This window comes from Salmo salar, chromosome 21 (assembly GCF_965601325.2).
Source record: "Salmo salar chromosome 21, fSalSal1, whole genome shotgun sequence".
Taxonomy (NCBI): Eukaryota; Metazoa; Chordata; class Actinopteri; order Salmoniformes; family Salmonidae; genus Salmo; species Salmo salar.
In genome coordinates this window covers 58,382,501-58,405,932 of record NC_138311.1, presented here as the reverse complement: position 1 = coordinate 58,405,932, position 23,432 = coordinate 58,382,501, and the positions used below count along the sequence as shown (strand labels likewise).

At 42.9% G+C, this 23,432-nt stretch overlaps 1 protein-coding gene across 3 annotated transcripts in view; it reads left to right on the top strand.

Moving 5' to 3' along the window:
* The window catches only part of ankzf1 (ankyrin repeat and zinc finger peptidyl tRNA hydrolase 1), a 52,151-nt gene that overhangs the window by 8,989 nt on the left and 19,730 nt on the right, over positions 1-23,432 (top strand). For all 3 annotated transcript variants that reach the window (XR_014382081.1, XM_082967265.1, XM_082967264.1), the window contains exons 4-8: positions 7,959-8,061; positions 9,410-9,615; positions 10,873-10,982; positions 14,819-14,972; positions 22,688-22,910. Coding sequence is in view for 2 of the 3 variants with exons in the window: in XM_082967265.1 (XP_082823391.1) it covers positions 7,959-8,061; positions 9,410-9,615; positions 10,873-10,982; positions 14,819-14,972; positions 22,688-22,910 (796 nt within the window). In the remaining variant the exon portion in view is untranslated. The remainder of the gene's footprint in view (positions 1-7,958; positions 8,062-9,409; positions 9,616-10,872; positions 10,983-14,818; positions 14,973-22,687; positions 22,911-23,432) is intronic.

Genomic DNA, 23,432 nt, shown 5'->3' with positions numbered 1-23,432 from the left:
CCAGGCCAAGAATCACCATACCAACGTTTACTAACGATACCAGGCCAAGAATCACCATACCAACGTTTACTAACGATACCAGGCCAGGAATCACCATACCAACGTTTACTAACGATACCAGGCCAAGAATCACCATACCAACGTTTTACTAACGATACCAGGCCAAGTATCACCATACCAACGTTTACTAACGATACCAGGCCAAGAATCACCATACCAACGTTTACTAACGATACCAGGCCAAGTATCACCATACCAACGTTTTACTAACGATACCAGGCCAGGAATCACCATACCAACGTTTACTAACGATCCCAGGCCAGGAATCACCATACCAACGTTTACTAACGATACCAGGCCAGGAATCACCATACCAACGTTTACTAACGATACCAGGCCAAGAATCACCATATCAACGTTTTACTAACGATACCAGGCCAAGTATCACCATACCAACATTTACTAACGATACCAGGCCAGGAATCACCATACCAACGTTTACTAACGATACCAGGCCAGGAATCACCATACCAACGTTTACTAACGATACCAGGCCAAGAATCACCATACCAACGTTTACTAACGATACCAGGCCAGGAATCACCATACCAACGTTTACTAACGATACCAGGCCAAGAATCACCATACCAACGTTTACTAACGATACCAGGCCAAGTATCACCATACTAACGTTTTACTAACGCTACCAGGCCAGGAATCACCATACCAACGTTTACTAACGATACCAGGCCAAGTATCACCATACCAACGTTTACTAACGATACCAGGCCAGGAATCACCATACCAACGTTTACTAACGATACCAGGCCAGGAATCACCATACCAACGTTTACTAACGATACCAGGCCAGGAATCACCATACCAACGTTTACTAACGATACCAGGCCAAGAATCACCATACCAACGTTTTACTAACGATACCAGGCCAAGTATCACCATACCAACATTTACTAACGATACCAGGCCAGGAATCACCATACCAACGTTTACTAACGATACCAGGCCAGGAATCACCATACCAACGTTTACTAACGATACCAGGCCAAGAATCACCATACCAACGTTTACTAACGATACCAGGCCAGGAATCACCATACCAACGTTTACTAACGATACCAGGCCAAGAATCACCATACCAACGTTTACTAACGATACCAGGCCAAGTATCACCATACTAACGTTTTACTAACGCTACCAGGCCAGGAATCACCATACCAACGTTTACTAACGATACCAGGCCAAGTATCACCATACCAACGTTTACTAACGATACCAGGCCAGGAATCACCATACCAACGTTTACTAACGCTACCAGGCCAGGAATCACCATACCAACGTTTACTAACGATACCAGGCCAGGAATCACCATACCAACGTTTTACTAACGATACCAGGCCAGGAATCACCATACCAACGTTTACTAACGATACCAGGCCAAGTATCACCATACCAACGTTTTACTAACGATACCAGGCCAGGAATCACCATACCAACGTTTACTAACGATACCAGGCCAGGAATCACCATACCAACGTTTACTAACGATACCAGGCCAAGAATCACCATACTAACATTATACTACTATTCTAGTTGAAGTTGTTCCCATTTTCTAAACGTTCATGTCCCAAGAAAAAACCTGTCACTGATATTCACACTATTACTGAATACAACACACATTGAATTAACTAGCCACTATTACTGAATACAACACATATTGAATTAACTAGCCACTATTACTGAATACAACACACATTGAATTAACTAGCCACTATTACTGAATACAACACATATTGAATTAACTAGCCACTATTACTGAATACAACACATATTGAATTAACTAGCCACTATTACTGAATACAACACATATTGAATTAACTAGCCACTATTACTGAATACAACACATATTGAATTAACTAGCCACTATTACTGAATACAACACACATTGAATTAACTAGCCACTATTACTGAATACAACACATATTGAATTAACTAGCCACTATTACTGAATACAACACATATTGAATTAACTAGCCACTATTACTGAATACAACACACATTGAATTAACTAGCCACTATTACTGAATACAACACATATTGAATTAACTAGCCACTATTACTGAATACAACACACATTGAATTAACTAGCCACTATTACTGAATACAACACATATTGACTTAACTAGCCACTATTACTGAATACAACACATATTGAATTAACTAGCCACTATTACTGAATACAACACATATTGAATTAACTAGCCACTATTACTGAATACAACACATATTGAATTAACTAGCCACTATTACTGAATACAACACACATTGAATTAACTAGCCACTATTACTGAATACAACACATATTGAATTAACTAGCCACTATTACTGAATACAACACATATTGAATTAACTAGCCACTATTACTGAATACAACACACATTGAATTAACTAGCCACTATTACTGAATACAACACATATTGAATTAACTAGCCACTATTACTGAATTAACTAGCCACTATTACTGAATACAACACACATTGAATTAACTAGCCACTATTACTGAATACAACACACATTGAATTAACTAGCCACTATTACTGAATACAACACACATTGAATTAACTAGCCACTATTACTGAATACAACACACATTGAATTAACTAGCCACTATTACTGAATACAACACATATTGAATTAACTAGCCACTATTACTGAATACAACACATATTGAATTAACTAGCCACTATTACTGAATACAACACATATTGAATTAACTAGCCACTATTACTGAATACAACACATATTGAATTAACTAGCCACTATTACTGAATACAACACACATTGAATTAACTAGCCACTATTACTGAATACAACACATATTGAATTAACTAGCCACTATTACTGAATACAACACACATTGAATTAACTAGCCACTATTACTGAATACAACACACATTGAATTAACTAGCCACTATTACTGAATACAACACACATTGAATTAACTAGCCACTATTACTGAATACAACACACATTGAATTAACTAGCCACTATTACTGAATACAACACATATTGAATTAACTAGCCACTATTACTGAATACAACACATATTGAATTAACTAGCCACTATTACTGAATACAACACACATTGAATTAACTAGCCACTATTACTGAATACAACACATATTGAATTAACTAGCCACTATTACTGAATACAACACATATTGAATTAACTAGCCACTATTACTGAATACAACACACATTGAATTAACTAGCCACTATTACTGAATACAACACACATTGAATTAACTAGCCACTATTACTGAATACAACACACATTGAATTAACTAGCCACTATTACTGAATACAACACATATTGAATTAACTAGCCACTATTACTGAATACAACACATATTGAATTAACTAGCCACTATTACTGAATACAACACACATTGAATTAACTAGCCACTATTACTGAATACAACACACATTGAATTAACTAGCCACTATTACTGAATACAACACACATTGAATTAACTAGCCACTATTACTGAATTAACTAGCCACTATTACTGAATACAACACACATTGAATTAACTAGCCACTATTACTGAATACAACACACATTGAATTAACTAGCCACTATTACTGAATTAACTAGCCACTATTACTGAATACAACACACATTGAATTAACTAGCCACTATTACTGAATACAACACACATTGAATTAACTAGCCACTATTACTGAATACAACACACATTGAATTAACTAGCCACTATTACTGAATACAACACACATTGAATTAACTAGCCACTATTACTGAATTAACTAGCCACTATTACTGAATACAACACACATTGAATTAACTAGCCACTATTACTGAATACAACACACATTGAATTAACTAGCCACTATTACTGAATACAACACATATTGAATTAACTAGCCACTATTACTGAATACAACACACATTGAATTAACTAGCCACTATTACTGAATACAACACACATTGAATTAACTAGCCACTATTACTGAATACAACACACATTGAATTAACTAGCCACTATTACTGAATACAACACACATTGAATTAACTAGCCACTATTACTGAATACAACACACATTGAATTAACTAGCCACTATTACTGAATACAACACACATTGAATTAACTAGCCACTATTACTGAATACAACACACATTGAATTAACTAGCCACTATTACTGAATACAACACACATTGAATTAACTAGCCACTATTACTGAATTAACTAGCCACTATTACTGAATACAACACACATTGAATTAACTAGCCACTATTACTGAATTAACTAGCCACTATTACTGAATACAACACACATTGAATTAACTAGCCACTATTACTGAATACAACACATATTGAATTAACTAGCCACTATTACTGAATTAACTAGCCACTATTACTGAATACAACACACATTGAATTAACTAGCCACTATTACTGAATACAACACATATTGAATTAACTAGCCGCTATTACTGAATACAACACATATTGAATTAACTAGCCGCTGTTCACTGTATAATAGTCCTTGGTTCTAAATGAACTTAGTAAAACTCACGGGCGATTAGTAAAGCTTAAACCCAAGTTTATTCACCTATTGGGTCATACAGCTGCATAAGACCAACAAAAAAAAATAACATTCACACAATCGCTGGTATTTAAGCATTTCTCCTATGCCGAGTCCCTCCTTACACATCTGCATAGAATGGCTAATTTGCTCATATTTGTAAAAACCTACCTGTGATTTGGCTGGAGGAAAGAAGCAACTTTCCATGACATAGACTGACCAGGTGAATCCAGGTGAGAGCTATGATCCCTTATCGATGTCACTTGTTACAGCCTCGTAGATGAAGGGGAGGAGACGGGTTAAAGAAGGGTTTTTAAGCCTTGAGACATGGATTGTGTATGTGTGCCGTTCAGAGGGTGAATGGACAAGACGAGATTTAAGTGTCTTTGAACGGGGTAATGGTAGTAGGTGCCAGGCTCATCATCGGTTTGTGTCAAGAACTGTTTTTCACGCTCAACAGTTTCCTGTGTGTATCAAGAATGGTCCACCACCCAAAGGACATCCAGCCAACTGGACACAACTGAGGGGAAGCATTGGAGTCAACATGGGTCAGCATCCCTGTGGAAACGCTTTCGACACCTTGTAGAGTCCATGAGGCGTTTCCACTCCGTTCACCCGCAAGGGGGGGGCACTGCGTTTCCACTCCGTTCACCCGCAAGGGGGGGGGCACTGCGTTTCCTCTCCGTTCACCCGCAAGGGGGGGGGGGGGGCTGCGTTTCCGCTCCGTTCACCCGCAAGGGGGGGGGGGCACTGCGTTTCCTCTCCGTTCACCCGCAAGGGGGGGGGGGGGGCTGCGGTTCCTCTCCGTTCACCCGCAAGGGGGGGGGCACTGCGGTTCCTCTCCGTTCACCCGCAAGGGGGGGGGCACTGCGTTTCCGCTCCGTTCACCCGCAAGGGGGGGGCGCTGCGTTTCCTCTCCATTGTGGACGTCCCCATTTTAAATGCATGACTTCCGGTGCAACGTAACGGAGTGTGTATGGGTAATGGCTTATGCGTAATGGCTTATGGGTAATGGCTTATGGGTAATGTGAAGGAGGGTTGGAAGAGGATGCGGCTGGCTGATTTTACAGCTGGTACACGTGATGTGAGCATGAAAGTGAAGTGGATGTCATTGGACCGACGCATACAAGAGACTGCGGTTAAATTCAACAGAATTTTTTTTATGTTTTATTTATTCCACCTTTATTTAACCAGGGTAGGCTAGTTGAAAACAAGTTCTCATTTACAACTGCGACCTGGCCAAGATAAAGCAAAGCAGTTCGACAACATACAACAACACAGAGTTACACATGGAGTAAAACAAAACATACAGTCAATAATACAGTAGAAAAATAATTAATCATTAATCATCATAATCATTTTATGAATTTATAAACCCCAATTGACAACAGACTCCAGCAGGTTCTTTCATATGAAACGGTACTACGGTGTTCGAAAATGTTTTCCTTCTCTTTCTCTTTATGTTTTCTGTGTAAATATCTTGTAACACTAATTCCTGGTGTCATTTCATGTGTATCTTGTGCTATTGCTGTTCACGTTGGTCATAAATAAATGGCGGTAGGATGTGTATTGGCATCATATGCCACGTAATACCAGCTGTATTTCTGAACAATGTGAACAGTAATAGTGCAACAGACACGTGAAAAACATGAAATGACACCGGGAATCGATAGAACATTGCTTGGGGTGCCCAAAATGATATAACGTTAAAAATGGGTGAATCTTAACCTTTTTTTTAAAGGGATACAGCAGAATTTTGGCGACGAGGCCCTTTATCCACCGACCCAGAGTCAGGCGGGGCCCTTTATCTACCGAGTCAGGCGGGGCCCTTTATCTACCGAGTCAGGCGGGGCCCTTTATCTACCGAGTCAGGCGGGGCCCTTTATCTACCGAGTCAGACGGGGCCCTTTATCTACCGAGTCAGGCGGGGCCCTTTATCTACCGAGTCAGGCGGGGCCCTTTATCCACCGAGTCAGGCGGGGCCCTTTATCTACCGAGTCAGGCGGGGCCCTTTATCCACCGAGTCAGGCGGGGCCCTTTATCTACCGAGTCAGGCGGGGCCCTTTATCCACCGAGTCAGGCGGGGCCCTTTATCTACCGAGTCAGGCGGGGCCCTTTATCTACCGAGTCAGGCGGGGCCCTTTATCTACCGAGTCAGGCGGGGCCCTTTATCTACCGAGTCAGGCGGGGCCCTTTATCTACCGAGTCAGGCGGGGCCCTTTATCTACCGAGTCAGGCGGGGCCCTTTATCTACCGAGTCAGGCGGGGCCCTTTATCTACCGAGTCAGGCGGGGCCCTTTATCTACCGAGTCAGGCGGGGCCCTTTATCTACCGAGTCAGGCGGGGCCCTTTATCTACCGAGTCAGGCGGGGCCCTTTATCTACCGAGTCAGGCGGGGCCCTTTATCTACCGAGTCAGGCGGGGCCCTTTATCTACCGAGTCAGGCGGGGCCCTTTATCTACCGAGTCAGGCGGGGCCCTTTATCTACCGAGTCAGGCGGGGCCCTTTATCTACCGAGTCAGGCGGGGCCCTTTATCTACCGAGTCAGGCGGGGCCCTTTATCCACCGAGTCAGGCGGGGCCCTTTATCCACCGACCCAGAGTCAGATGAACTCCAGGATACAATTTTTATGTCTCTGCGTCCAGTTAAAAGGAAGTTGCTAACTAGCGTTAGCGCAATGACTTGGAGGTATATTATATATATATATATATATATATATATATATATATATATATATATATATATATATATATATATATAATATATATATATATATTCTAGTGAATACCGTAGACTTCAAGTCATCGCGCTAACGCTAGTTAGCATCGGCTCGCGAAACTACCTCCAACTTCCTTCATACTGGGAACACGAGAGACCTAAAAATGTTATCCATGAATTCATCTGTCTCTTGGGGGAATTAGATAAAGGACCCCTTCATGACAATCCTGAAGTATCCTTTAATATCCAGTGGGACAAACTGAAATATGGATCCAAACTGAAATATGGATCCAAACTGAAATATGGATCCAAACTGAAATATGGATCCAAACTGAAATATGGATCCAAACTGAAGCATGGATCCAAACTGAAGCATGGATCCAAACTGAAGCATGGATCCAAACTGAAGCATGGATCCAAACTGAAGCATGGATCCAAACTGAAGCATGGATCCAAACTGAAGCATGGATCCAAACTGAAATATGCAATTTTTTTTTTTTTTTTCAGGGATCCAGTCTAGGAAATAACATTTTAATATCTCAGAATTGAGAAAATATTCTAGCGGTATGGTACTAGTCAGTTATTTTAGATGTGAAGTTTAGTTTTTACTTTCAGATGGAGCACTACAAGCTTGACTGGCACCGTTTCAACCTGAGGCAGAGACGATCTGGTCAAACACCTGCCACAGTGGAGGAGTTTGAGAGGAAGACCGGTGTAGGTGAGTCTGGGCACTCAGAAACAAATCAGATACTCTATTTTAATGTTTAAGGATGTCGTGGTTGAGAGAATGCCAAGAGTGTGCGAAGCTGTCATCAAGGCAAAGGCGTGGCTACTTTGAAGAATCTCAAACATAAAATATATTTTGATTTGTTTAACACTTTTCAAAAAATGTTTTGGTTACTACATGATTCCATATGTGTTATTTCATAGTTTTGATGTCTTCACTATTGTTCTACAATGTAAAAAATAAAGAAAAACCCTTAAATGAGTAGGTGTGTCCAAACTTATGACTGGTACTCTATATTTTTGTGAAGTGCTGGGAAGTAGTTTTGTAATAATATTGTATAATTTTTGATTGGTGTGGGTACCCACCCAGGCCCACCCATGCCTATGCCCCTCATGCAAACAGGGCATGATGACTGAATTGCCCATCACAAATAGCCTACTAACCAAGACTTCGGACCAAAACTTAAGTTGCATTTACTGGAAGTTGAAAAGTCTTTCCTACCCTACCGGCTACCGATGTCATTCATCTGTGAGCTGCTCCATGCCAGAACCAGATGAGAGCTGCACACTCTCTTGTTCCCTGCAGATGATATTCTGCTGAAACTAGGCTGTGTGGTACCCATGTGAATATATTTCAGGTGCGTTACGATTGTGTTGGCTACTCCAATGGGTTGCCTCCGACGGCCCAAAAGGGGTTGCCTCCGACGGCCCAAAAGGGGTTGCCTCCGAAGGGTCGAACATGTCTATGCTAGATATAAAGGCTGCGGCTATTAGTGCTTCGTTGATGGAGTGTATATATTTGGCCTGGCGACGTGGTTTTATGCACTTACCGAATGGAGTTTTTACTCCGCTGGTCTGGGGAAGAAATGCTGTCCGAGAAAAGAGTCAAGAACAAGTATGAAAATGTATCTGACGCGTGACACCAAGGCAACCACCGAGACGCTGTGGTCTGGAGACCGGACTCCCTACAACGCTGGCGATAGCTACGGGAATTAACCCACTACTGTTTCCTCGGTGCATCTACGTTCTCTCGATGAGTCTACCTTTTGTTACCTGACCCATCACCTTATGCATTATTACTGAAAATAAATTGACTTTCAAATAAAAATCTTAACTTAGATTTTGCTAGACAGAGCAAATCAGTATCTACAATGGAATAGAATGAAGACAGACGAGGGCTGTGTCTAATGGTACCCTATTCCCTATATAGTGCACTACTTTCAACCATAAGTGCTGGTCAAAAAAGCAGTGCACTGTATTTTAAGGCGCAACCCTTTTGTTTTGGTTTTTTCTTCTTCATTCTACTCTTATTTGTACAAAGTAATTTGGTCTGTCCACAGGAGACATGTCAAGCATCTCAGGTTCTGACTCGGAGGACGAGGAACCAGACAGCGACTGGGTTGTGGACAACACTGAGGTCGCTCCTCTACAGAAGGATGACGGTGTTCTGGAAGCGGAATCCTTCGGTCGCCTCGGTAACCGGGTCGTGTTCCAGAACTCTCAGGGCCAGTACCTGGCTGTCTACCGCTGTGTTCTGCGGAGCAAGGTGAGAGTCGGGACGGACTTGTGGGGGACTCTTTTAACACGAAATAATCAACCTCCCTTGAGAATGAATGAATGAATGAATGAAGAATGACTTCTATGTTATATGATTGAGTTACAGTGCTGTGAAAAAAGTATTTGTCCCCCATTTTTTTTTCAAATTTTTATCTACTTTTACATATTTTTTTGATACTGAATTATCAAATCTTCATCCAAAACCTAGTAATATATCAGGTGAACCTTAGTGGACAGTTATGTACTTATTTTGTAGCTCCTCAGACATGGCGGCTCTGCTTGTAGCTCCTCAGACATGGCGGCTCTGCTTGTAGCTCCTCAGACATGGCGGCTCTGCTTGTAGCTCCTCAGACATGGCGGCTCTGCTTGTAGCTCCTCAGACATGGCGGCTCTGCTTGTAGCTCCTCAGACATGGCGGCTCTGCTTGTAGCTCCTCAGACATGGCAGCTCTGCTTGTAGCTCCTCAGACATGGCGGCTCTGCTTGTAGCTCCTCAGAAATGGCGGCTCTGCTTGTAGCTCCTCAGACATGGCGGCTCTGCTTGTAGCTCCTCAGACATGGCAGCTCTGCTTGTAGCTCCTCAGACATGGCGGCTCTGCTTGTAGCTCCTCAGACATGGCAGCTCTGCTTGTAGCTCCTCAGACATGGCAGCTCTGCTTGTAGCTCCTAAGACATGGCAGCTCTGCTTGTAGCTCCTCAGACATGGCAGCTCTGCTTGTAGCTCCTCAGACATGGCAGCTCTGCTTGTAGCTCCTCAGACATGGCAGACATGGCAGCTCTGCTTGTAGCTCCTCAGACATGGCAGCTCTGCTTGTAGCTCCTCAGACATGGCGGCTCTGCTTGTAGCTCCTAAGACATGGCGGCTCTGCTTGTAGCTCCTCAGACATGGCGGCTCTGCTTGTAGCTCCTCAGACATGGCGGCTCTGCTTGTAGCTCCTCAGACATGGCAGCTCTGCTTGTAGCTCCTCAGACATGGCGGCTCTGCTTGTAGCTCCTCAGACATGGCGGCTCTGCTTGTAGCTCCTCAGACATGGCGGCTCTGCTTGTAGCTCCTAAGCAACTTTGCAGTATCACTTTTTTGTGTTATTTCTTTGTTAGATGCTACTCCACTGTTGGAGCTGGGAACACAATCATTTCACTACACCCGCAATAACATCATCTGCTAAATATGTGTATGTGACCAATATGATTTGATTTGACATGGTGGAATCTCTACAGTCTCAGTAACAAGACTATATGCATTTCAGTCTGCCATAGAGGAAGACCTGGTGACCTCTCTACAAAGTCTCAGTAACAAGACTATGTGGGTCATTCTGATGGCAGGTGGCGGACACTTCGCTGGAGCTGTGTTTCAAGGGTCAGTGATGAGAAGCCTGGCTTCATATTCTCTATTGCTGTAGCGGTCTCAAATGGTACCATATTCTCTAAATGGTGCTCTGTAGGGCTCAGGTATAAAGTAGTGTCCTGTGTAGGGGGGTAGTTCCCTGGGTAGGTAGTGCCCTGGGTAGGTAGGGTGGGTAGTGCCCTGGGTAGGTAGGGGGGGTAGTGCCTTGGGTGGGTAGTGCCCTGGGTAGGTAGGGTGGGTAGTGCCCTGGGTAGCTAGGGGGGGGTAGTGCCCTGGGTTTAGGTAGGGGGGTAGTGCCTTGGGTTTAGGTAGGGGGGTAGTGCCCTGGGTAGGTAGGGGGGTAGTGCCCTGGGTAGGTAGGGGGGTAGTGCCCTGGGTAGGTAGGGGGGTAGTTCCCTGGGTAGGTAGGGGGGGTAGTGCCCTGGGTAGGTAGGGGGGGTAGTGCCCTGGGTAGGTAGGGGGGGTAGTGCCCTGGGTAGGTAGGGGGGGTAGTGCCCTGGGTAGGTAGGGGGGGTAGTCCCTGGGTAGGTAGGGGGGGTAGTCCCCTGGGTAGGTAGGGGGGGGTAGTTCCCTGGGTAGGTAGGGGGGGGTAGTGCCCTGGGTAGGTAGGGCGGGGGTAGTGCCCTGGGTAGGTAGGGGGGGGGTAGTGCCCTGGGTAGCTAGGGGGAGGTAGTGCCCTGGGGGGGTAGGTAGGGGGGGTAGTGCCCTGGGTAGGTAGGTAGGTAGGGGGGGTAGTGCCCTGGGTAGGTAGGTAGGTAGGGGGGGTAGTGCCCTGGGTAGGTAGGTAGGGGGGGTAGTGCCCTGGGTGGGTAGGTAGGTAGGTAGGGGGGGTAGTTCCCTGGGTGGGTAGGTAGGTAGGGGGGGTAGTGCCCTGGGTGGGTAGGTAGGTAGGGGAGGTAGTGCCCTGGGTAGGTGGGTAGGTGGTGGGGGTAGTGCCCTGGGTGGGTGGGTGGGTAGGTAGGTGGTGGGGGTAGTGCCCTGGGTGGCTGGGTGGGTAGGTAGGTGGCGGGGGTAGTGCCCTGGGTGGCTGGGTGGGTAGGTAGGTGGTGGGGGTAGTGCCCTGGGTGGCTGGGTGGGTAGGTAGGTGGTGGGGGTAGTGCCCTGGGTGGCTGGGTGGGTAGGTAGGTGGTGGGGGTAGTGCCCTGGGTAGGTAGGTAGGGGGGGTAGTGCCCTGGGTGGGTAGGTAGGGGGGGTAGTGCCCTGGGTGGGTAGGTAGGTAGGGGGGGTAGTGCCCTGGGTGGGTAGGTAGGTAGGGGGGGTAGTGCCCTGGGTGGGTGGGTAGGTAGGGGGGGTAGTGCCCTGGGTGGGTGGGTAGGTAGGGGGGGTAGTTCCCTGGGTGGGTAGGTAGGTAGGGGGGGTAGTGCCCTGGGTGGGTAGGTAGGTAGGGGGGGTAGTGCCCTGGGTGGGTAGGTAGGGGGGGTAGTGCCCTGGGTGGGTAGGTAGGTAGGGGGGGTAGTGCCCTGGGTGGGTAGGTAGGTAGGGGGGGTAGTGCCCTGGGTGGGTAGGTAGGTAGGGGGGGTAGTGCCCTGGGTGGGTAGGTAGGTAGGGGGGGTAGTGCCCTGGGTGTGTAGGTAGGGGCGTAGTGCCCTGGGTGGGTAGGTAGGTGGGTAGTGCCCTGGGTGGGTAGGTAGGTGGGGGGGGTAGTTCCCTGGGTGGGTAGGTAGGTGGGGGGGGGGTAGTTCCCTGGGTAGGTAGGGGGGGTAGTGCCCTGGGTGGGTGGGTAGGGGGGGTAGTGCCCTGGGTGGGTGGGTAGGGGGGGTAGTGCCCTGGGTGGGTAGGTAGGGGGGGTAGTGCCCTGGGTAGGTAGGGGGGTAGTTCCCTGGGTAGGTAGGGGGGTAGTTCCCTGGGTAGGTAGGGGGGGTAGTGCCCTGGGTAGGTAGGGGGGGTAGTGCCCTGGGTAGGTAGGGGGGGTAGTGCCCTGGGTAGGTAGGGGGGGTAGTGCCCTGGGTAGGTAGGGGGGGTAGTTCCCTGGGTAGGTAGGGGGGGTAGTTCCCTGGGTAGGTAGGGGGGGGTAGTGCCCTGGGTAGGTAGGGCGGGGGTAGTGCCCTGGGTAGGTAGGGGGGGGGTAGTGCCCTGGGTAGCTAGGGGGAGGTAGTGCCCTGGGGGGGTAGGTAGGGGGGGTAGTGCCCTGGGTAGGTAGGTAGGTAGGGGGGGTAGTGCCCTGGGTGGGTAAGTAGGGGGGGTAGTGCCCTGGGTAGGTAGGTAGGGGGGGTAGTGCCCTGGGTGGGTAGGTAGGTAGGGGGGGTAGTTCCCTGGGTGGGTAGGTAGGTAGGGGGGGTAGTGCCCTGGGTGGGTAGGTAGGTAGGGGAGGTAGTGCCCTGGGTAGGTGGGTAGGTGGTGGGGGTAGTGCCCTGGGTGGGTGGGTGGGTAGGTAGGTGGCGGGGGTAGTGCCCTGGGTGGCTGGGTGGGTAGTGGGGGGTAGTGCCCTGGGTGGCTGGGTGGGTAGGTAGGTGGTGGGGGTAGTGCCCTGGGTAGGTAGGTAGGGGGGGTAGTGCCCTGGGTGGGTAGGTAGGGGGGGTAGTGCCCTGGGTGGGTAGGTAGGTAGGGGGGGTAGTGCCCTGGGTGGGTAGGTAGGTAGGGGGGGGTAGTGCCCTGGGTGGGTGGGTAGGTAGGGGGAGTAGTGCCCTGGGTGGGTGGGTAGGTAGGGGGGGTAGTTCCCTGGGTGGGTAGGTAGGTAGGGGGGGTAGTGCCCTGGGTGGGTAGGTAGGTAGGGGGGGTAGTGCCCTGGGTGGGTAGGTAGGGGGGGTAGTGCCCTGGGTGGGTAGGTAGGTAGGGGGGGTAGTGCCCTGGGTGGGTAGGTAGGTAGGGGGGGTAGAGCCCTGGGTGGGTAGGTAGGTAGGGGGGTAGTGCCCTGGGTGGGTAGGTAGGTAGGGGGGGTAGTGCCCTGGGTGGGTAGGTAGGTGGGTAGTGCCCTGGGTGGGTAGGTAGGTGGGGGGGGTAGTTCCCTGGGTGGGTAGGTAGGTGGGGGGGGGGGTAGTTCCCTGGGTAGGTAGGGGGGGTAGTGCCCTGGGTGGGTGGGTAGGGGGGGTAGTGCCCTGGGTGGGTGGGTAGGGGGGGTAGTGCCCTGGGTGGGTAGGTAGGGGGGGGTAGTGCCCTGGGTGGGTAGGTAGGTAGGGGGGGTAGTGCCCTGGGTGGGTAGGTAGGTAGGGGGGGTAGTACCCTGGGTGGGTAGGTAGGGGGGGTAGTGCCCTGGGTGGGTAGGTAGGTAGGGGGGGTAGAGCCCTGGGTGGGTAGGTAGGTAGGGGGGGTAGTGCCCTGGGTGGGTGGGTAGGTAGGTAGGGGGGGTAGTGCCCTGGGTGGGTGGGTAGGTAGGTAGGGGGGGTAGTGCCCTGGGTGGGTAGGGCACTACATTGCAAATGTATAAAAAAAAACATCACATTTACATCAGTATTCAGACCCTTTGCTATGAGACTCTAAGTTGAGCTCAGGTGCTTCCTGTTTCCATTGATCATCCTTGAGATGTTTCTACAACTTGATTGGAGTCCATCTGTGGTAAATTCAATTGATTGGACATGATTTGGAAAGGCACACACCTGTCTATACAAGGTCCCACAGTTGACAGTGCACGTCAGAGCAAAAACCAAGCCATGAGGTCGAAGGAATTGTCTGTAAAGCTCAGAGACGGGATTGTGTCGAGGCACAGATCTGGGGAAGGGTACCAAAACATTTCTGCAGCATATTGTGTGTAGATTGGTCAAGGGGTCAGGTTAATCCATTTTAGAATAAGGCTGTAACGTAACAAAATGTGGGAAAAAAGGTCAAGTGGTCTTTCTGAATGCACTGTAAGTCTCTTCCTCTCAGTACTAAAAGATGATTCGTCTCCCCCCCCCCCATCTCTACTGTTCCAGGAGAGAGGTGTTGCAGCACAAGACGTTCCATCGGTACACTGTGAGAGCCAAGCGGGGGACAGCCCAGGGCCTGAGAGATGCTAAGAACAGCAGTCATGCTCCTAAATCAGCGGGAGCTGCCCTGAGGCGATACAACGAGGCTGCACTAGTCAAGGCAACACAACTACTCTTCTTTTGATGTGTCTGGACTAACCGGGAAAGCACATTTTGGTTTTCTTTCCTCTGATTAGCCAGAACTTAATTATTAAACCTGTTGAGGACAGACGTTCCTCCAGCGGGACCCCCTAGCCAACAGCCAATGGGATCGCAGGGCGCGAAATAAAAAACTACAAAAATCTCCATAATTCAAATTTCTCAAACAATCAACTATTTTACACCATTTTAAAGATGAACTTCTCGTTAATCCAACCACATTGTCCGATTTCAAAAAGGCTTTACGGCGAAAGCATAACATTAGATTATGTTAGGACAGCGCCGAGACAAGAAAAACCACACAGCCATTTTCCAAGCAAGGAGAGGCATCACAAAAACCAGAAATACAGCTAAAATGAATCACTAACCTTTGACGATCTTCATCAGATGACACTCCCAGGACTCAATGTTACACAATACATTGTTTTGTTCGATAAAGTTCATATTTATATCCAAAAACCTCATTTTACATTGGCGCGTGATGTTCAGAAAATGTATTGCCTCCCAAAACTTCCGGTGAATGAGCACATCAATTTACAGTTATTGAAAGAATTATAGATACACTTCTCCTTAATGCAACCGCTGTGTCAGATTTCAAAACAGCTTTACAGCGAAAGCACATTGTTCAATATTCTGAGTACAGAGCTCAGCCATCAAAGCAAGCTATACAGTTACCCACCAAGTTCTGGAGTCAACAAAACTCAGAAATAGTATTATAAATCTTCACTTACCTTTGCTGATCTTCATCGGAATGCACTCCCAGGACTCCCACAAGAAATGTTCGTTTTGTTCGATAAACTCCATATTTATGTCCAAATACCTAGTTTTGTTCGCGCGTTCAGATCACTATTCAAAGGCAAAATGCGCGTGCGCAAAACCAGAGACGAAAAGTCCAAATGTTCCATTACCGTTCGTAGAAACATGTCAAACGATGTTTACAATCAATCCTTAGGGTCTTTTTAACATAAATATTTGATAATATTCCAACCGGACAATAGCGTATTCATTACAGAGGACAAAGAAGGAACGGCGTGCCTGCGTGACCGCGCAGTAAACAACTCATTGTCCTCAGGCAGTCCACTGATTGAATGATCTCTTATTCTCTCCCCAGTAACAGTAGAAGCATGAAACAAGGTTCTAAAGACTGTTGACATCTAGTGGAAGCCTTAGGAAGTGCAAAATGACCCCACAGACACTGTAGTTTGGCTAGGAAATCACTTGAAAAACTACAAGCCTCAGATTTCCCACTTCCTGGTTGGATTTTTCTCAGGTTTTTGCCTGCCATATGAGTTCTGTTATACTCACAGACATCATTCAAACAGTTTTAGAAACTTCAGTGTTTTCTATCCAAATCTACTAATAATATGTAAATATTTGACTCTGGGCCGGAGTAGCAGGCAGTTTACTCTGGGCACGCTTTTCAATGTCACCAAATAACTGTTTTGCGGTGAAGGTCTACAGTAGCCTAAACAGCACTCTCTGTAGCTGGAGGTAATATTCAGTAATAGTGGCTAGTTAATTCAATATGTGTTGTATTCAGTAATAGTGGCTAGTTAATTCAATATGTGTTGTATTCAGTAATAGTGGCTAGTTAATTCAATATGTGTTGTATTCAGTAATAGTGGCTAGTTAATTCAATATGTGTTGTATTCAGTAATAGTGGCTAGTTAATTCAATATGTGTTGTATTCAGTAATAGTGGCTAGTTAATTCAATATGTGTTGTATTCAGTAATAGTGGCTAGTTAATTCAATATGTGTTGTATTCAGTAATAGTGGCTAGTTAATTCAATATGTGTTGTATTCAGTAATAGTGGCTAGTTAATTCAATATGTGTTGTATTCAGTAATAGTGGCTAGTTAATTCAATATGTGTTGTATTCAGTAATAGTGGCTAGTTAATTCAATATGTGTTGTATTCAGTAATAGTGGCTAGTTAATTCAATATGTGTTGTATTCAGTAATAGTGGCTAGTTAATTCAATGTGTGTTGTATTCAGTAATAGTGGCTAGTTAATTCAATGTGTGTTGTATTCAGTAATAGTGGCTAGTTAATTCAATGTGTGTTGTATTCAGTAATAGTGGCTAGTTAATTCAATGTGTGTTGTATTCAGTAATAGTGGCTAGTTAATTCAATGTGTGTTGTATTCAGTAATAGTGGCTAGTTAATTCAATGTGTGTTGTATTCAGTAATAGTGGCTAGTTAATTCAATGTGTGTTGTATTCAGTAATAGTGGCTAGTTAATTCAATGTGTGTTGTATTCAGTAATAGTGGCTAGTTAATTCAATGTGTGTTGTATTCAGTAATAGTGGCTAGTTAATTCAATGTGTGTTGTATTCAGTAATAGTGGCTAGTTAATTCAATGTGTGTTGTATTCAGTAATAGTGGCTAGTTAATTCAATGTGTGTTGTATTCAGTAATAGTGGCTAGTTAATTCAATGTGTGTTGTATTCAGTAATAGTGGCTAGTTAATTCAATGTGTGTTGTATTCAGTAATAGTGGCTAGTTAATTCAATGTGTGTTGTATTCAGTAATAGTGGCTAGTTAATTCAATGTGTGTTGTATTCAGTAATAGTGGCTAGTTAATTCAATATGTGTTGTATTCAGTAATAGTGGCTAGTTAATTCAATATGTGTTGTATTCAGTAATAGTGGCTAGTTAATTCAATATGTGTTGTATTCAGTAATAGTGGCTAGTTAATTCAATATGTGTTGTATTCAGTAATAGTGGCTAGTTAATTCAATATGTGTTGTATTCAGTAATAGTGGCTAGTTAATTCAATATGTGTTGTATTCAGTAATAGTGGCTAGTTAATTCAATATGTGTTGTATTCAGTAATAGTGGCTAGTTAATTCAATATGTGTTGTATTCAGTAATAGTGGCTAGTTAATTCAATATGTGTTGTATTCAGTAATAGTGGCTAGTTAATTCAATATGTGTTGTATTCAGTAATAGTGGCTAGTTAATTCAATATGTGTTGTATTCAGTAATAGTGGCTAGTTAATTCAATGTGTGTTGTATTCAGTAATAGTGGCTAGTTAATTCAATGTGTGTTGTATTCAGTAATAGTGGCTAGTTAATTCAATGTGTGTTGTATTCAGTAATAGTGGCTAGTTAATTCAATGTGTGTTGTATTCAGTAATAGTGGCTAGTTAATTCAATGTGTGTTGTATTCAGTAATAGTGGCTAGTTAATTCAATGTGTGTTGTATTCAGTAATAGTGGCTAGTTAATTCAATGTGTGTTGTATTCAGTAATAGTGGCTAGTTAATTCAATGTGTGTTGTATTCAGTAATAGTGGCTAGTTAATTCAATGTGTGTTGTATTCAGTAATAGTGGCTAGTTAATTCAATGTGTGTTGTATTCAGTAATAGTGGCTAGTTAATTCAATATGTGTTGTATTCAGTAATAGTGGCTAGTTAATTCAATATGTGTTGTATTCAGTAATAGTGGCTAGTTAATTCAATATGTGTTGTATTCAGTAATAGTGGCTAGTTAATTCAATATGTGTTGTATTCAGTAATAGTGGCTAGTTAATTCAATATGTGTTGTATTCAGTAATAGTGGCTAGTTAATTCAATGTGTGTTGTATTCAGTAATAGTGGCTAGTTAATTCAATGTGTGTTGTATTCAGTAATAGTGGCTAGTTAATTCAATGTGTGTTGTATTCAGTAATAGTGGCTAGTTAATTCAATGTGTGTTGTATTCAGTAATAGTGGCTAGTTAATTCAATGTGTGTTGTATTCAGTAATAGTGGCTAGTTAATTCAATGTGTGTTGTATTCAGTAATAGTGGCTAGTTAATTCAATGTGTGTTGTATTCAGTAATAGTGGCTAGTTAATTCAATGTGTGTTGTATTCAGTAGTAGTGGCTAGTTAATTCAATGTGTGTTGTATTCAGTAATAGTGGCTAGTTAATTCAATGTGTGTTGTATTCAGTAATAGTGGCTAGTTAATTCAATGTGTGTTGTATTCAGTAATAGTGGCTAGTTAATTCAATGTGTGTTGTATTCAGTAATAGTGGCTAGTTAATTCAATGTGTGTTGTATTCAGTAATAGTGGCTAGTTAATTCAATGTGTGTTGTATTCAGTAATAGTGGCTAGTTAATTCAATGTGTGTTGTATTCAGTAATAGTGGCTAGTTAATTCAATATGTGTTGTATGCAGTAATATTGGCTAGTTAATTCAATATGTGTTGTATTCAGTAATAGTGGCTAGTTAATTCAATGTGTGTTGTATTCAGTAATAGTGGCTAGTTAATTCAATGTGTGTTGTATTCAGTAATAGTGGCTAGTTAATTCAATATGTGTTGTATTCAGTAATAGTGGCTAGTTAATTCAATATGTGTTGTATTCAGTAATAGTGGCTAGTTAATTCAATATGTGTTGTATTCAGTAATAGTGGCTAGTTAATTCAATGTGTGTTGTATTCAGTAATAGTGGCTAGTTAATTCAATGTGTGTTGTATTCAGTAATAGTGGCTAGTTAATTCAATGTGTGTTGTATTCAGTAATAGTGGCTAGTTAATTCAATATGTGTTGTATTCAGTAATAGTGGCTAGTTAATTCAATGTGTGTTGTATTCAGTAATAGTGGCTAGTTAATTCAATGTGTGTTGTATTCAGTAATAGTGGCTAGTTAATTCAATGTGTGTTGTATTCAGTAATAGTGGCTAGTTAATTCAATGTGTGTTGTATTCAGTAATAGTGGCTAGTTAATTCAATGTGTGTTGTATTCAGTAATAGTGGCTAGTTAATTCAATGTGTGTTGTATTCAGTAATAGTGGCTAGTTAATTCAATGTGTGTTGTATTCAGTAATAGTGGCTAGTTAATTCAATGTGTGTTGTATTCAGTAATAGTGGCTAGTTAATTCAATGTGTGTTGTATTCAGTAATAGTGGCTAGTTAATTCAATGTGTGTTGTATTCAGTAATAGTGGCTAGTTAATTCAATGTGTGTTGTATTCAGTAATAGTGGCTAGTTAATTCAATGTGTGTTGTATTCAGTAATAGTGGCTAGTTAATTCAATGTGTGTTGTATTCAGTAATAGTGGCTAGTTAATTCAATGTGTGTTGTATTCAGTAATAGTGGCTAGTTAATTCAATATGTGTTGTATTCAGTAATAGTGGCTAGTTAATTCAATGTGTGTTGTATTCAGTAATAGTGGCTAGTTAATTCAATGTGTGTTGTATTCAGTAATAGTGGCTAGTTAATTCAATGTGTGTTGTATTCAGTAATAGTGGCTAGTTAATTCAATGTGTGTTGTATTCAGTAATAGTGGCTAGTTAATTCAATGTGTGTTGTATTCAGTAATAGTGGCTAGTTAATTCAATATGTGTTGTATTCAGTAATAGTGGCTAGTTAATTCAATATGTGTTGTATTCAGTAATAGTGGCTAGTTAATTCAATATGTGTTGTATTCAGTAATAGTGGCTAGTTAATTCAATGTGTGTTGTATTCAGTAATAGTGGCTAGTTAATTCAATGTGTGTTGTATTCAGTAATAGTGGCTAGTTAATTCAATATGTGTTGTATTCAGTAATAGTGGCTAGGTAATTCAATATGTGTTGTATTCAGTAATAGTGGCTAGTTAATTCAATGTGTGTTGTATTCAGTAATAGTGGCTAGTTAATTCAATGTGTGTTGTATTCAGTAATAGTGGCTAGTTAATTCAATATGTGTTGTATTCAGTAATAGTGGCTAGTTAATTCAATGTGTGTTGTATTCAGTAATAGTGGCTAGTTAATTCAATATGTGTTGTATTCAGTAATAGTGGCTAGGTAATTCAATATGTGTTGTATTCAGTAATAGTGGCTAGTTAATTCAATGTGTGTTGTATTCAGTAATAGTGGCTAGTTAATTCAATGTGTGTTGTATTCAGTAATAGTGGCTAGTTAATTCAATATGTGTTGTATTCAGTAATAGTGGCTAGTTAATTCAATGTGTGTTGTATTCAGTAATAGTGGCTAGTTAATTCAATGTGTGTTGTATTCAGTAATAGTGGCTAGTTAATTCAATGTGTGTTGTATTCAGTAATAGTGGCTAGTTAATTCAATGTGTGTTGTATTCAGTAATAGTGGCTAGTTAATTCAATATGTGTTGTATTCAGTAATAGTGGCTAGTTAATTCAATATGTGTTGTATTCAGTAATAGTGGCTAGTTAATTCAATGTGTGTTGTATTCAGTAATAGTGGCTAGTTAATTCAATGTGTGTTGTATTCAGTAATAGTGGCTAGTTAATTCAATGTGTGTTGTATTCAGTAATAGTGGCTAGTTAATTCAATATGTGTTGTATTCAGTAATAGTGGCTAGTTAATTCAATGTGTGTTGTATTCAGTAATAGTGGCTAGTTAATTCAATGTGTGTTGTATTCAGTAATAGTGGCTAGTTAATTCAATGTGTGTTGTATTCAGTAATAGTGGCTAGTTAATTCAATGTGTGTTGTATTCAGTAATAGTGGCTAGTTAATTCAATATGTGTTGTATTCAGTAATAGTGTGAATATCAGTGACAGGTTTTTTCTTGGGACATGAACGTTTAGAAAATGGGAACAACTTCCGGGGGACGGCGGGAACAGGATGCCAGGCCTCTGAATTCCCCCCCCCCCCCCGTGGTATCATGATACTACTCTGTACATTAGATACTTGGCCTGGTAGCGTTAGTAAAATGTTGGTATGGTGATTCCTGGCCTGGTATCGTTAGTAAAACGTTGGTATGGTGATTCCTGGCCTGGGATCATATGGTCACAACTCTACTACTTACGGCGCCTTCGGAAAGTATTCAGCATTCTGTAACACAACAAAATGTGGAAGAAGTCGAGGGGTGTGAATACTTTCTGAATTTGTATTTGAAATGTTTAGTAGTTTAGTTCCCACAATAAAGGGTTGTGTTTAGGTACAAAACATTTTTTTTTTTATAAATTCCTGATCTTTCTTGTATCACTCAGATATAAGACAGACATTTTAAAACTTTATTCGTTTTTTTTTACTATCTGTTTTTCCATGTATGAATTTGTTATTCAATGCGTTAATATACTCGAATAGCAATAAGGCCAAATTCAATGTTTAATCCCCGAAAATTATATATATATATATTTTTATACCTAGAAGGGTCCTAACATTCTAAAACTTGGACTATTAAAAAGGATTGGTCAGATATATATATATTTTATATTATTTTTTAATTATATATATATATATATTTTTTAATACAGACTAGCTCAATAATTGACAAATTATCCAATGGATAAGTTTGCACCTCCTGTTTTTAATTAACTCCGTGACCCAGGCGGACACAAGACTGTTTGGTCGTCTCAGTCATGAAGAGGAATACAGCTGTTTTGTTATTAATAAACATGCTGGTGGGTGGTAAACAGTCAAATAAAACCCTTCCCTGAAAAATAATTTCTACATAACTTAGGAAACGCATTCACAATGATTTCCATGAAGTAGGCGGTTCGGATTTGCCACTTTCAAGCCCAAATATTTTTTTGGGGGATTAAAACGATGACTTATATCATTGTGCAACATCGTGGGTAAACTCTCGCTGTCGTCTAACAGCTTAAAGAAAAGTGTATTTCTACCCTGCAGTGTTTTTAATGGCTGCTTGCACCTTTTAAAAAAAATTTTTTTATCGTTGTTGGTTATAATTGATCTAATCAATAGTTCCTGTCCTCTGCTGCTTACAGGAGATCCAAGACTTACTGGAGAGCTGGTCTGACCACCTGACTGAAGCCAGTGCCATCTTCCTGCGTGCACCCAGTCATAATAAAACCATGTTCTTGTGGGGTAAGGCAGCTCCGCTGGACAAGAAGGACCCTCGGATCAGAACGCTGCCCTTCCCCACACGCAGAGCCACCTTCAGCGAGATAAAGAGAGTCCACGATGTCCTCTCCACTCTAAATGTATATGGTACGAGTCATGTTTAATCTACGGGGACACTTACTAAGCCTAGTATTAAAATCGAGATCCTCCATTGAAAAGCAGTTTTCAGTCTAAGGCGAGGCTTAATCTATCTGCCCTACATGTACGTTGCTTTCGTAAAGTATTCAGACCCCTTCTCCCACGTTTTGTTACATTACAACCTTATTCTAAAACACTTTTTTTCCCCCCCCTCAATCTACACACAATACTCAATAATGACAGAAGTGAAAACAGGTTTTTAAATAAGTATTCAGAGCCCCTTTGCTATGAAACTCGGGTTGCATCCTGTTTCCATTGATCATCCTTGAGATGTTTCTACAACTTGATTATTGGAGTCCACCTGCGGTAAATTCAATTGATTGGACATGATTTGGAAAGGCGTCACACCTGTCTATATAAAGAGCTCCAGAGTTCCTCTGTGGAGATGGGAGAACCTTCCAGAAGGACAACCATCTCTGCAGTACTCCATCAATCAGGCCTTTATGGTAGAGTGGACAGACGGAAGTTATT